This window comes from Gopherus evgoodei, chromosome 10 (assembly GCF_007399415.2).
Source record: "Gopherus evgoodei ecotype Sinaloan lineage chromosome 10, rGopEvg1_v1.p, whole genome shotgun sequence".
Lineage (NCBI taxonomy): Eukaryota > Metazoa > Chordata > Testudines > Testudinidae > Gopherus > Gopherus evgoodei.
Genome location: NC_044331.1, coordinates 5,019,697 through 5,035,278, shown reverse-complemented (window position 1 = coordinate 5,035,278; position 15,582 = coordinate 5,019,697). Strand labels below are relative to the sequence as shown.

The 15,582-nt window shown below is 39.7% G+C and overlaps 1 protein-coding gene across 9 annotated transcripts in view; it reads left to right on the top strand.

Annotated features, from left to right (window-relative positions):
* IQCH (IQ motif containing H) overlaps positions 1-15,582 on the top strand; it is a 109,526-nt gene that overhangs the window by 10,966 nt on the left and 82,978 nt on the right. For 5 of the 9 annotated variants that reach the window (XR_004002367.1, XM_030578082.1, XM_030578083.1 and 2 more), the window contains one exon: positions 14,648-14,759. Coding sequence is in view for 8 of the 9 variants with exons in the window: in XM_030578082.1 (XP_030433942.1) it covers positions 14,648-14,759 (112 nt within the window). In the remaining variant the exon portion in view is untranslated. The other 4 variants (XM_030578088.1, XM_030578089.1, XM_030578087.1 and 1 more) reach the window with 4 other exon arrangements.

The following is a 15,582-nucleotide window of genomic DNA, read 5'->3' as shown; positions in this document are numbered from 1 at the left end:
TAAAGTAACAGGGCCTTGATCCTGCAAAGACTTAAGCATGTGCTTATCTTTACACACTGTGAGTAGTCCAATTAAAGTCTGTGAGTACAGTTAAACGTGCACACAATCCTTTGCAAGTTTGGGGCCGATGGGATTTTGGGCCTGCTCTAAATTGCACTAAAGGAAATGGAAAGACTGGTTTTAATGAACTTTGGATCATTTCCTTTGTTGTTAAGGAACTGTGAAGGAATAAACTCCGTTTTCAAGATTCTGAGAGCATAATATAAACAAAGAGTTTTAAAAAATGATGAAAAATACACATACAGCCCTTAACATTTGTTGTTATAGCCTTCATTGACATTTTTTCAAAAGTAACCCTAACAATAAAATACTCTCATTCCAGAGGTAAATGTCAGTGAACTAACAAAGAGAGGCTCCCTTATTTAAACTAGGGAGTCAAAGAATCTTAAACATCCATATCTTGATGAAGTCTAAAGTTTGCAATAAAGAGCGAAACCCAGAAATACAATGAACTGATCATATAGACTTATATGTTTTAGAAAAATGCTTTAGAACAGTGTTTCCCAAAGTTGGGATGCCGCTTGTGTAGGGAAAGCCCCTGGCGGGCTGGACCGGTTTGTTTACCTGCCACATCCGCAGGTCCGGCCAATCGCAGCTACCACTGGCCACGGTTCGCCGCTCCAGGCCAATGGGAGCTGCTTGAAGCGGCGGCCAGTAGGTCACCCGGCCCGCGCCACTTCCAGCAGCTCCCATTGGCCTGGAGCAGCAAACCGCGGCATCCCAACTTTGGGAAACACTGCTTTAGAGTAATATTATAGTTCCCTTTACATAAGGGGGTAGGGGGATTTGATAGTAATTTTGTTTGTTTGTTTTGGTCCCTGCTGCTGCCTGATTGTATACTTCCAATTCCAAATGAGGTTTGTGGTTGACTGGTCAGTTCGTAAATCTGGTGTTCATAACGCTGAGGTTCTTCTGTAGTTATAATTCAGAGCTGTAAAATTATAGTTCTGCTGATGACCTTTCAAACGTCAACAAATCAAATGCCTACTGTATTTCACAACTTCGTTAACGAGCAAGAAAAAAGATAGCAAGATCACACTTCATACATGAAACTTCTGTTGGCAAGAGTACATTACCTGTGGAGTGCAAAATGCCACCTCAGATACACTTAGTTATATAAATGACAGCACCTTGATACTATAATGGTAGTGTCTTTTTGAAATATTTAAAACAGAGTCTTTGGAATATTTTGGCAGACTAGAATTCTCTTCAATATTGTCTACCTCTCCTTATGTGAGACTGAGGTTTTCTAATATGGCCACTATTCTAAATAATCTTTCAGCTCCTCTACATACTGTTCCATTATGTTTGGACACCAAATACAAAACAATTAGGTTTATATCATCCTTGTAGAACAATATTCTCTATTCCATTCTCAGTTGGGCTATATTTGACAAGTTTCTTTCTTCAGGGGAAACATAGCTTTTCTCTCTTTCTCTCTTCCCCAATATATCATCAGCTGCCATGTCGTTGCCTCTGTTGAGGAAGAGAGGCTTGTGAAAACAGATGTATTGACTATACACAGAATCAACATTAGACTTTGAGCTCTGTTAAACAATTTGGGTAGGGCTCAAGATGACTATCTAGGCTTTTGTTTTCTCAGAGCATGGTTTCAAAGTAACTAATTCCTCCCATCTAATTTGTGTAACTTGAGCAACACAAGTTATCAAAATCATTCTTTCAGTTTTTGAAGCGTTCCGTTTATCCAAGATAGTTCTGTGGATGCTGATTTGCAAAGGCTCTGAGATTTCATTTTCAATAGGCTTGATTCAGCTCCTCTTGAGGAGAATGGAAAGATTCTTCAGTGCAAATTGTGTCAGACCTGAAGACTCTATAGACAGGAAGAAAAATAAATAAAGTAAAACCACTTTGACCAGCTGGGTGCAAGCACGTCGCTACTTATCTAAGGCATCTGCCACACTTAAACCTGCCCTCTTATTGGATGAAAATGGACAGTTTGAGAAAAAGGGACACAACTGTGTGAGACTAAAATTTGACTCTCAGATTTCTGCACCTCCACCATTGTTTTTTTTAAATATATGAATAAGCATTAACATGGTATTTACCACCAATGTTGCTTTTATATTTAATATGCACAGACTTATTCCAAAGATCAATTACTCTCATAATTTCGATTCAGCAGTGTGGACCACAGAGAAACACATGCCAAATAATCTAATCGAAAACACTATTTTACAATTTAATTTATGTAATAGAAATATTATGCAGCAAGCCCTGTGCCATACACAGCATTCTAGGGTGTTTGGTTTTAAACAACATAAACAGCATCTGTGAATGGCACAGTTGTGGACTGACACTTATAAAACATGATTTTTGAACACCGTTGCCCAGACTAAGAGGTGATTTGTCTAACCCTGTGATATAGAGTTGTCATGGTATAAACCCCCACTCTGAACCTTAGCGTCCAGAAGATGGGGTACCAGCATGAATTCCTCAAAGCTCAATCACCAGCTCAGTACTTGTAGCGCTGCCACCAACCAGGAATTACAGTGCCTGGTACACTCTGGTCCCCCCAGAACCTTGCCCGGGGACCCCCAAGACCCAGTCCCTCTGGATCTTAACACAAGGAAAGTAAACCCTTTCCCTCACCATTGCCTCTCCCAGGCTTCCCCTCCCTGGGTTACCCTGGAAGATCGCTGTGATTCAAACTCCTTGAATCTTAAAACAGAGAGGAAAATGCACCTTCCCCCCCTCCTTCTCTCTCCCCCTCCCAGATTCTCCCTGAGAGAGACAGTAATCCTAACACAGAGCGAAATTAGCCTCTCTCTCCCCCTTCCCTCCTTTCTCCTCACCGGTTCCCTGGTGAATCCAGACCCCGTCCCCTGGGGTCTCACCAGAATAAAAAAACAATCAGGTTCTTAAACAAGAAAAGCTTTTAATTAAAGAAAGAACAAAGGTAAAAATTATCTTTGTAAATTTAAGATGGAATATGTTACAGGGTCTTTGAGCTATAGACACTGGGAAAACCCTCCCAGCGTAAATATACAAGTACAAATTAAAATCCTTTCAGCAAAATACAATTTGAACTCCTTCCAGCCAAATACACATTTGCAAATAAAGAAAACAAACATAAGCCTAGCTCACCTTATCTACCCTAGTACTCACTATTCTGAACTTATTAGAGCCTGTATTGGAGAGATTGGAGAGACACCTGGTTGCCGTCTGGTCCCTCTGAGCCCCCAGAGTGAAGAACCACCAAACACTAACAGCACACACAAAGCCTTCCCTCCCTCAAGATTTGAAAGTATCCTGTCCCCTGATTGGTCCTCTGGTCAGGTGACAGCCAGGCTCACTGATCTTGTTAACCCTTTACAGGCAAAAGAGATATGAAGTACTTCTGTTCTATTAACTCTTAACTATCCGTTTATGACAAGAGTTAATTAGAAAAAAGCATAGCTAATGGCATTTTAAAACCACTTTAAAACAGAGGAATATTATTCTGCTGTAGAGAGTCATGTGTTTTACCACTCTCACTGAAACATGTACTGATCAGCGAAAACTTTTAATGTTGACTTAAATTACAAATGTTAATCTAAATTAGGGAAGCTATTTGATACATACTAACAATTGCTAAGAAACTGTATATAGCATATGGTTTTATATATAAAAATATGGCAGAGAGGGGGAATAACCAAACAGGTATTTTCCATCTTCAACTTCTATAATTCTTCAATAGCACTACTTAGCCAGTAGCCTTTTAAAAGGTTGGGTTTTTTTTCTTTCTTTCTTTCTTTTTTTTTTAATCTCAGGAAGTACGTTGTTTTATACATTTTTTAGAAGATGTTTCAGTTGCTATTGAAACCTAATGCCAGCAATTTGAAAGCATGAGGATTTTCCTGGATTTTTTTTCAAAATAGGCCTCAGAGGGTATTTGTCTGTACTGCAATAAAAGACTTGTGGCATGGCCATGGCTGGCCCGGGTTCAGCTGACTTGGGTATGCAAGGCTGTAACATTGCAGCGCAGGTGTTTTGGCTTGGGCTGATTCAAGCCCTGCGAGCCCAAGTCAGCTGACCTAGACTCTGAGATTCTGTGCCATGGATTTCTTATCACAGTATAGCTGTACCCCTAGAGTGGGATTGTGGTTGCAATGATATCCATAAGTGTCAACTATAACAAAACAAGCTACAATTGCTGCTCCATAATTAAATGAAGATACATAATTGTGGAGCTGGGACTGAAACCATGATCCTCTAGTTTTAAAAATAAAGATCTCTCTACTACTTCGGCTACAAAAAGACCTTGATTAGAAAAACCCTTATTCTCTCTAAGATGTAACCAGTCAATAGAGGGCAACATGCCTGTACACATATAGGGCTATTAACAAACTGGTTTTGAGGTAAAAGGAGACAAAAGATATTAGACAAATCAATTTCAAATCAGGATATAATTGTTTGTAGTGACCTGTAACTTAAAAACAGTTTGACAGATTTTCTTCAAACTGTGGAAACATTGTTCTTTGAAAGAAGAGTGAATGTGGCAACTTTCCAAGTCAGTAGCTGATATTGGATTTTTATGATGAAAGCAGAGGGCAGGCTTTAACTGTGGAGCAGCTACTGCCGCGCCATATTTTTGTCATTATGTTGCCTCAACTCCTATTTGTCTGATCAACATTAGCACTTTTCCTCTATTGTAACATTCCATACATAGCTAAAACTAAGTAAAGAATATAGTCCCATTTTAAACAACAAAGGTATTTTGGGCATCACATTATTTGCCAAGTACATTCTGGGCAACAAATGATGAGGTGATACCCATTAAAAATAGACACTTCCCATGGAGCATCTAAGCAAAACAAAATGCTGATCTGAATTGCCACAAAAATAACTCTGACTAACTGCTGTGACCTAAAAGAGATTCACAACTGCACTTAAGGTTTTCCTAGGATCGCTGTGCTGCTATAGAATTATACTGGCACTTTGGTCCCAGTTTCCGTCTAAATAAATATATAACGTAATGTAAACTTAGAACCTTTTAATTTATTCATGAGGTATAATTTAATACTCTGATTTTTCGTTTTTATAAGTCGCATCATATTCATTGTTTTTCACTAACTTACTTCAGTTACAGCGGTATCTATCACCATTTCATTGTTCACTCTTTTCCCTGTGTGTATGTTGATGCTAATCTTATACTCTCTCACTGAAAGCATATATATTTCCATAATTATAAAGCAATGCTTAGTGTGGCAGTTCTGTTAATTTCAAATGATTAGAAGGATGAGCAGAAGAAAGAAAGGAGCAAAAGACCTCAAAACCCACTTGTATTTTAAACCCATGCGTATGACAACAATTACAGTCAAAACATAATTTGGCATCGGTAGCAGAATTAGATTTAAACAAATTGATTTTACATGACAGTAATTCCAAATGAGCTTGTTGCATTTGTAAACTGTACTAAGAAGCATAGGAATTGTTGCCACTAAGAATAAAAAAGGGAATAATTGGTGAGATGGAGTTAACTTAACAGATGACTACAGTCAGCATCCTTTCAACCTAGAAATGGGAATGTGAAGGTCACCCCCATCTCAGATGACAAACAGAGAACATTTTGTTGGTAAACAAATTAATCTTTTGAAAGGTCACCATTTGTTTTAAGTTTTTATCCAGTTCTTGTCATCTGGAATCAGAGATTGTCTGTCATTTTGCTAGGCAGGGTGCAGTCGGAGCCACCAAAGCTGCTTCTGTACATATCAGCATTCCTTGAGAAAACACAGTGCCTGATTGCGATGCTATGGGCTGCTGGTTTACAGCTGTCTCCGGACAAGAATGGAGGCCCACCCCTGAATTCCAATAAGATGGGCCTGCATATTCTGCTTGGTGTAAGCTGGCCCTTTGCCCACAAGTAAAATGTATTGTAGTTCATGCCAGCAATTATCTCTCTTACTTCCTTCTGTGCTGCTTCTGTTCTCTTTTTCAAAAAACAGATGTGGTATTCACTGAAGTTCTGCATCTATTCTCTTTCACACCTGCTATGGCAGAGTTTTGACAGAGGTAGATTTTGGGAAAGCTAGCAGTAAGCCATCAGCTATCATTTCTTTGATAATAGTTTAAAGGAACAGTGCTGATTTTTCAGGTAAAGGGAATTTAGTGCTATCTCTTTAGAGGACCCAAAGGAAATTCAGAATAGATCTGCTGTATTATTATGATGAAGCCCTAAGCAGTTCCATATTTAAGGTTGTGTTAGGCTGTCCACTTAAAACAGAGTTTATATCGCCCTGTATACATAAAAGCTCCTGTTTATCGTCACCCACAGTCTATACTAAAGTATGTACATTGGAATAAGAAGGGCAAATTTGAATTTTTGAGAGAATTTTCAAACTCTGAAATCTCAGAATTTCAGCAGACAAACCCCTTGAAAAATCATTCATTTCTGACATTTTTACAAAGACTGTTGTAATTTTTGGGCACTTATCACATTACAGAGGCTCCACTGAAGTCATTATGAGTTTGGATTCCACATTCCACTTCATGGTGAACAGAGGAGAAGAATGAAGTCATTTGAAAACAATTTTCAAAATATTAAGATTATTTGGCTTGTTTATCATAATGGCCTCTTTTTTTTTTTTTTTTTTTTTTTTTTTTTTTTTAAAACCATGGAGGCTGATGGAGTACTGCAGCTTCACTGCGACTTTCTATTCTCCAGTGCTACCCCTCTATCTCCATTGCTTAGCACATACATATCCACACAGAAAAAGTGTGTCAGCTTAGAGGCTAACTTATTAAGACTGTACATCTTAGCAGTGCAAACCATAAAAAAAAAAAAAACCAACCTGGGGAAATAGGTAGTTAAGTCACTCAGCACCCTGTCATCAGTTTTTCACAACTTGAATTAACTTCATTCCATCATTCCCAGCTCACGTATCCTCCACCCTCCTCCTGAACAGCCAGCAGGTCCCATTGATCACCAACCATGTATATTCATGTGTTTTTGATTATTAATATGGATTTCTATGGTTTCATAAATTACATCATAGATGCCTTAGCATAGGTGTACATATGTATATGAGATCTTGTGTCAGATTGCAAATGGTGGCTGCAAAGTACGTTTTTCTGTAATGTTCAGGGAAATGTGTGTGAATGGGTGACCTGTGGTGTTAGTGATTGCTGTTAATTTGTAATGAGGAAGTTACAGGATGGGGTGGGGTTAATAACGTTTCTTCAAAAAAAAATTACATGGGAAATTAAGTTGTCCTTTGAAGAATTACTGGACCTGATTCTTCATTCGACTAGTGTAAATCTGGTGCAACAAAGTGGAGGGTCAGGCCCATTGTGTCAAATGTGGAGATAAAATTCACAACCAAATTCTCTGCTTGAATTGTTCTGTAGAAGTCAGTAGATTTATACCAGTAGAGAATTTGGCTCCTAATCATTACATTGTGAAACAGACAGATTTTAGGTGTGCTTCAGGTGCAGATTTCCATGCAGCCTTGACCATCAAGTCACTACAGAGACGTGTGTGTGTGTGTGTTTGTGTGTGTGTGTGTGTGTGTGTGTTGTCATTCTCACTAACTACGGCTGTTTTTTAAACAAAGGACAAAGTGAACTAATGGAAAAAATCCTTGCTACGTTAAAACAAGTACACCATTTAAAATGAAGCAAAGAAAAAGTACCATACAGAGTGGGACAGTTGTATCCACAAGAGAAACACACTTTTAAAAGGCTGATAGAATTGTTTTTCTCATGTTTCCGGTTAATTATACTCAAAAGTGCCTGAGATGAAAAAATACTTTTGTGACACACTCCAGGCACGTTATACAGAGCAAATCTTAGCCTGCATGACAAATGAAGTGCTCGCTCCTCGCCTTTGAAAACTGTACTTTAAAACACCCATCACAAACAAGTACACTGTCTGCTGACTCCATAAAAAGATACTTGCTGAATCATAATGTTTGTAACTTGCTTTACTAGAAGATATTAACTCATAGAGGAACATCTCTTAAATTCTAATCAACTCTCTTAAACCCATTATGGCTCAATTATAGCTCTTCTAAGCCTGAGTTGTGTTGTGGACAGAGGAGGTGTGTGACAAGGTGAACTACCAGCAATTATTAGGCCTGATTCTTTGCTGCTTGGTTATTCAGACCTGTGCAGCCAGGGTGTAAAACATGGACAAATGAGAATGGTAGAGTTTTACACTTTGAGTAGTCATTTACAACTGTACAGTGTGCAAGGTAGTGAAGGAGGCACATTATGCCATTGGAAGCGCTTCACAGGCCTTGGGGGAGCATGGGAAATAGTGTCACTTAATCACCTGTAGAACAGGTGTAACCAATGCTTTTACAGACCTCCCTTCCCCCAGTCCAGCCAGTGAGGTATGCAGGACACATGGTGCTGTTGCCCAGGAATATCCTCTCTAGAAGCATCAGCCAGCCATCTTCCATTTGCATTTCCCAGCACCGGAAGTTGCTGTGCCTTCTTTCCCTCTTGTGCACCTACATCATGGGAGACATTAGTTAGACCTCCAAATGTAATTAAAACGCATAATTCTGACCGTCACTGTACATGCTCCTTCTTTATTCTATTAATCCTATGTATATTGAGGGGCTAATTGTTCTATAGAATGCCTCTTTTCCCAAGACCAGTTTAAAAAACAAACAAAGCTCTTAGGGGGCCTCCTTTTATGTGCAGGTCTAGCACATTTTGGATGCTACTGCCATGCAAATAATAAATAATACTGATTGTGGGTAACTAGATGACACAGTGAATTAATACAGTCACTTTTTAACTCTGGAGAAACTCCACTGAAAGCTTGTGTGAAGCATGAAATCATACAGCACTGAATAATACAAATAATGAATGATAGCAATAGTGAACTGCACATGGACACTTTCTTCAGTGTGGGTTATCTTGCTATTAATGAATTGTATGTTTATTTTTAAAACAGGCCAAAAGTCAGTGAAAGGATAATAACTAATGCCTTAAAACACACTTGCCACGTTCTGCCTTCACTTGCTTCTGGGCAGCCCCATTGAAGTCACATGGAATAAACTACAGGGGAGGGCAAAGAGCATAACTCGGTTCTATAAGCGGAAATGTCTTTGTGGTGAAGAGAGGCTGTGATGGAAAAGCAAGAGGGTTAGTAAAAAAGAGGAGGTTTGCTGGGCTGGATAGAATTTTCCTGATTAAGAATTCTGGGTCAATTCAACTCAGGTTGTCCAGCTATAACAACTTCCTTGTAGTAGGGTTGCACAATGTAAATGGGAGCATAAATCACCCTACTGTTCAAAATGCAGTACATCTGCCCTGTTAGTTGACACCTGCCTTTTACTTTAGAGAAATTTAATTCCACCGACCTGCTTCCTTGCCTTACTCTTCAATTTCCTCCTCCTCCAGAAACAAATCTAGGCTTCTCTTGAACTCATACTTTCTGCTTCAATTGCTTTTCTTTGCAGCTTATTCCATACATTTACTGACACACACACGGTGCACACTACTGCCTATCATGAAAAATCTGCTAGGATTTAAACTGAAGGTAAATCTGGCCAGCAGTAAAATCAATGCTGCTGTACAGATACAGCACAAAATGGCAATGGTTTGAAAAGAGAGCTGCTATTTAATTAAATCCCATTCTTTTAGTATATACTTTATTGTGTCCCCACGTGCAGGGAAACAAAACAACTCACTGGTTGCAAGATTTAAGTGTGGGTGAGGGGATGTGTAGCTGTGACCTTCTTTGCTCAATATCAACCCATTTATAATCTTGGCTGGTGTAAAGTTAATCTTTGCCACATTTCTCATCGTTATACTCTTGGAATATAATGAAGTAAAGATTCATACCTCTCGTTCCCTTAGAGTGTAATGTTTCATAATAGCCGCAACCAAGAATGTGCACCTATTATTGCCTTAAAAAATCTTTACTGTAATGAAGCACGCATACTATTCAGTCTTCTTGGTGTCTGCCATTGGCAATGCTATTGTATGAATCAGGGTGTAGAAATTATAAATTGCATATTTCAATCTCCTCCATTTCCTAGTTAGAAATATGACAAATGGCCTATTCTTTTTTATAACGTTGATTAATTTTGTTGTTATTTTGTGTTACAAGAGTGCCCAAAACAAGGCCAGGGCCTCATTGCTCTTTGTGCCGTACACATAATAATAACAGTTATTAACACTTGGTTCTTATAACACTATTCGTCAGTAGAGTCAAAAGCGCTTTACAAAGGACTTAAGTATCATTATCCCCACTTTACAGGTTGTCCAAGTAACCTTAATTCTGGCATTTCGTAACTTTTGAGTGCTTGACTGTATTATCTTAATAATGTTCTTTTAATGCAATTTTGTGTGTGTGTAATTTCCTAAGCTTTTAAAAAAGCGAACTGAAAAATCAGAAACTCCCATCATGTGGCATCATATTGACACCCACATGGTTCAGCAGCAGGTTTGGAACCTTTAATTTCACCACACAGATCTCTCCACTTGAGGTCGTGGAGTCTTGATGGCAGTAGTACATTATCATACTCTGGGTGGACCAGCACCGTGTTAGGGTGGGACAGGCTGTTGGGACACTTAGCCAATGGATTTCACAGGCCTTTGCTGGCATCAGAGGAATGGTGAGATTCAGGACTCTGAGGTTCCATTCCAGCTCTGGAGAGCAGTGTTCTCTAGTGGGCACACTCTTCTGCCTGTTTTCCCCAAAACTTGACCCCGTTTCTTACCCTTCCCCTCCAACCTTTCCCATTCCTCTCCCTTCCCCACATCTGCCTCCTAGTCCCAGTTCCATTCTCCTCACCTAGCCAGTCCCAGTCGCTACTCCTCAGGCTTCTCATCTCAGTCCCAAACTTTTTGTCCAGCAAATGCTAATCACCCCTCTGGTATCCCTGACCCAGTCTCCCCCACTTCCAGGCTCCTTGTGCACCCATTCCCAGTCCCTCTCTAGTCTCCCGGCTCTTTGTCCCTTGCTCAGCCAGCCCCAATCTTCCTTCAGCCCCATCTCCTCAAACAATGTCAGTCTCCCTCCACCCCACATGGCTCCAACCCATGCATTTACCTCCCTGGCTGCATGTCCCAGTCTCCCCCCAGCTTCCATTCCCAGTCTCCTTGCCCTGCCAGGCTATCTGCCTCTGCACTTGAACTCCTAGTCCCACTTTCCCTCTCTGCTGGACACTTCTCAGTCCTGTCTTCACCCCCCTGCCCACCCAGCTCCTTGTTCTAATCTACTCCCCTACCTCCCTTTGCAAGTCTGCCTCTTGTCCCCTGTGCATTCAAATCAGATAGCTTCCTCCTCCATGTTGCCTGGGCCCAGCAGGAAAGTCACTGGCGGCACTGGAGCGACAGGCTCCCTGCTTCCATCCAGATCTGGTGCAGCCCATAGCAGCCCAGAGGTGCTATTGCAGGGAAACTCCTGCTTAGCCCCTGACTGCAACATGCCCAGTGTGGATGGAATCTTTGGAGAATGTAGCTGCTGAAATCTAAGAAATATCTTTTGAGCATGTGTAAACTGTGATTTTTTTCAAGGCTTATAACTTGGCCAAATTTTGGTAGATTTTCACAGGGATAGCAAAAGGCCACTGAAACAAAGATCAGTTCCCTGATAAATTTCAAGTCCCTTCTCCGAAATATGGGAGCACTAGAGCTTTTCAAAGAAAAGGGCACCAGAATTTTTCAGCATGGGTAAAATAGTGTATTTATCCATAGCCTTGTCCTAAAAAAATGGCTGAATCATTTTGGCTGACATTATCCAAAAAAGTTCAACCTGTAGCAGGCATTGTGCATGGAAAATTTCAGCCCAAATGGTTAAAGTGTGGCAAAGTTATAAGTAACTGGGAAAAAAAGATTCTATACTAGGAAATGTTGAGCAACCTCAGTAATAGGTGGGCTATCTGCCCTGCCTATGGTAAAACATCGGAAATCTTTTCTGGTCACTTGTCTAGCCATTATCAGTGAGCAGTTTACCGGAGGCTTCACGGTAGTAGTTAGTTTGAGGGAGGACAGGATAATGACCTTGCAAACAGTAGAATAATTGACTCTGAAGAACAGATTTTCAGCACGCTCCTCCAATTTTATGTGTGAAATGAATTGGGTGAGAAGCAAATGTTGTTTGCCTTCAAATAGCCATTTAGACGTGCAGCTTGGTTAGTTGAACATTCACTGGGCTGAAAATGTGTCCCTGAATGCTCTTGTTTTGGATTTGGTCCCCTTTACTTCTGTCCTTCACAAAAGCTCCATATCGTACAACCTTTCTCTTTACATATGAGGAAGGTTGGATGAATCCATCCTTATTCCTTCAGCTCCAGAGGAAGTTCTAGTAGGCACTGAGCCCCTGGCCTACTGGAAAGGGAGGAAGTGGGCCTTTTGTCTTTTGTAGCAGCATATTGTGCATCCACTAGACTACTGGATTGACCAAGATTCTCATTTCATTTGTCCTTTGCCTGCAGAGCAGAGCAGCTCTGAGATTAGCATTTTCTTCTCCTATGTTGTGCCATTGGTAAACTTAACAAGTTTGTATCTGGAACCTTCATCTAAGCTGTTTATCGCAAAGGGGTAAAGTCTAAGATCAGCCTGTTATTGCTGACAAAACTCTGCTTTCACTTTTCTTGGCTTTATCTATTGCTGCATTTTAACTTGGATCCCAGATGCTTCTGATTTCAGAAGCAACCTGGCAGGGGTACTTTATCAAAGGCTCTCTGGAAATCTGGATAAACTGTGCTCTATGCCTCAAAACTGTTAGGCCTGCCTTTTACTTCTCCAAGATAGTTGAGAATATTATTTAAACTGGATCTTTCTTGACTCCCTAGATTTACCTATGCCTTACTGGCCCTAGAATCAGTCAGGCAATGTCATTTTCCGCTGTTGTAGTTTTACTGTCTTTGGGCCAGATCCCCGATTGGTGTAAATTGTCATGACCCCATTGAAGTCAGTTGAGCTATCACGTTTGTTTCTATGGTTATTAAGCAGACGCTCATTTATCCAAATGGAACAGGCAACATGGAATTTATTTGGATAAACTGGAGTTTAGAAAAGAAGGGGAAGTTTTTCACAAACTTAATTAAATCGTTGTCGAAGCTCATAAACTATAGTTTTCAGATATGTAATGTATAGAAGGAAACACAACCCAGGGGGTTTCAGGTAGTGGATTCTACAGCATATATTATTATTCAGGCTTTAAGTTCAATACTATCTTTTCTGTCTCCTTGATAGATTCCTCCCAATTCCCCTGCAATAACATCTTGGAACATGTAATGTATTGAAGAGTTTTTTTTAAATCACTCTATATCACCCTTTCAACATAGCCATTCATATGGAGATATTTCTGTATTTATATTGATAGAACTCACCAATAATTAGAAATTGAATCTTCTATTCTGAAACATTACAGCAGATTTTTAGAACAGTGATATGAAGCAAAGTCAGATTAAAACAGATTAGGAATCACTTTCTTTCTCTCCTTCCCTCTTTCATCATTGCAGCTGTTTGCTCTGACATTTTTCTTGACTTGTGACCAAAGATGTGATAATTTAGTCCTGAAAATAATAATTGTCAGATCTATGATCAGATATCAGAACCAACTCATATTGTCTTTCTCTATGTGAGTGCCAGTATACTCGGCCTCTGAGTTTGCATGTTCAATTTTGCATATGCAGAAATCGGCAAGCATCTGTTTTATGGTCACAAATCAGGATATTTGTGATGCTTAATAGCACAAAGTAAATGCATGCCTACAGTTGCACACGCAATATCAGAGGCTTATTTGATCCTCTCTCTGAACGCTCATTTGCTTCAGGTGGGATTGGTGTACACAGAATGGCAACATCTGGCTCATCGTGTATAGCAAGATGTATCCTTACCAGAGCGAAAAGGAAATGTTTATGATACCTGAAGAGGGAGCCAAAATGTTAAGTGATGGTGTTGAGTACATGTGTGTATATATAGTAATGTAAGATTATAAAAATCTGTTCTTTCCCCTGTGCATTGCTCCATATGTGGGATACTAGGCATAATAGCTATAATCTCATTGCCATATGAGGATTATGTGTGCATGAACATGGTGCCTTCACACCGGCACTTAGAAGATGCAGGCTTTACCTTTAAGGTACCCTCAGACTCCATCATCTTACAGTAATTAATGTTCACTGATTACAAATAGTTACATATACTATAAATACAATAATCTGTGCAGTGAATTTGCTTAGGATTTATTTACATATTTCCAACTACTATCTCCTGCTTCCTTTCCTTTCCAATACATGGCGTGTGTACATGTTTCCTGTATTCAAAGCCTGCTCTGTCAAGAGATACTATGTTTATAATATAGTCATTAAAATTGAGCAAAGTCCTTGCAGTTCCTTTATTAACTAGTACACTGACTTTGTGTAGCAGAAATTGCAAGATGTTGATTGGATTTAATTAACTTTATTTTAAATTACATACACTAATGACAGTAGACAATAGTGCAGCATGTTCATAAGCAGTAAAATCAGTGCCCGTACTGTTACATTATTAAACCTTAATGAAACTGTTCATAGCAGAAATTGTATTTATTATTTAGCTTTACGCAAGTAGAAAACTGAGTTCTTTGCAAAACCAGAAATATTGGTTGCTAAAGGAGCATTTTCTCTGTGTTTAGGTATGCACTCAGAAGATTGTGAAAGGCCCTACAGTTGGTAACCTCTCAGTTTTGCCTGCCTCTCATCAAATGGATTCTCCCTTACCTATATTAGAAAGAGATGCAAGGAAAGGTCAGTCATAGATGCCTACTCCTATCATTTTTATGCCAACAAGATGAAATACTGAGTACTAAGGAGGCAAGGTTATCTGCTGGGAGTCAAGACCTAGTCTGCCTTGTGCAAGCCATTTAGCGTCTCTACTCTTCTCCATTTTGCAGACTGGCACAATAATATCTGCTGCACAGGAATATTGTGAGAGTTCATTATTTAATGTTTGTGATGCGCACTGAGATTCTTTGATAAGAGAGCTGAAAAGCATTATCATCATCAGTAAAGCGTAAGGGCCAACTCCAGGCTGCGTATCCCATGATTGGATGTATGGGAAAAGAGCTTGCCAGTTGAAGAACCTTGAGGCACAACTGTTGTACCCTATGCTCCCCCAAAACCAACAGAGTTTCTTCTCAGCTGCTTTCTGGAGCTTTAGAGAATGAGTTAAGGGACATCGTCAGTATATTAAGCACGTGCTTTCTGTAAGCCAGCGATCAACTTCTTGCACAGAGTTTTGTTGCTGCTGGAAAGAAAAATCTGTGAAGACTTTCTGTGTGGTTGCACCAAGATCAAAATAAGTGGCCACTATGAATGCCTGTTTCTTCAAAATAATCAAAGGGGCCTGCAGTTGCCCCAGGACTGTAACTGGAGCTGCATTTGGATTATTTAGAGAATGGGTCAAATTGTTTGTAATAATTCCATAGCCCCAATTACAGTGTAATTTACAAGTCTTTCTTTTCAGTAGTTCTACTACATGTTCCTCATTTTCACAAACATATAATTCTTGTTTATAATACTGTCCCAGTCCAGTATATTTTATTTGAATGTCACTGTTTATAGGCAAAGT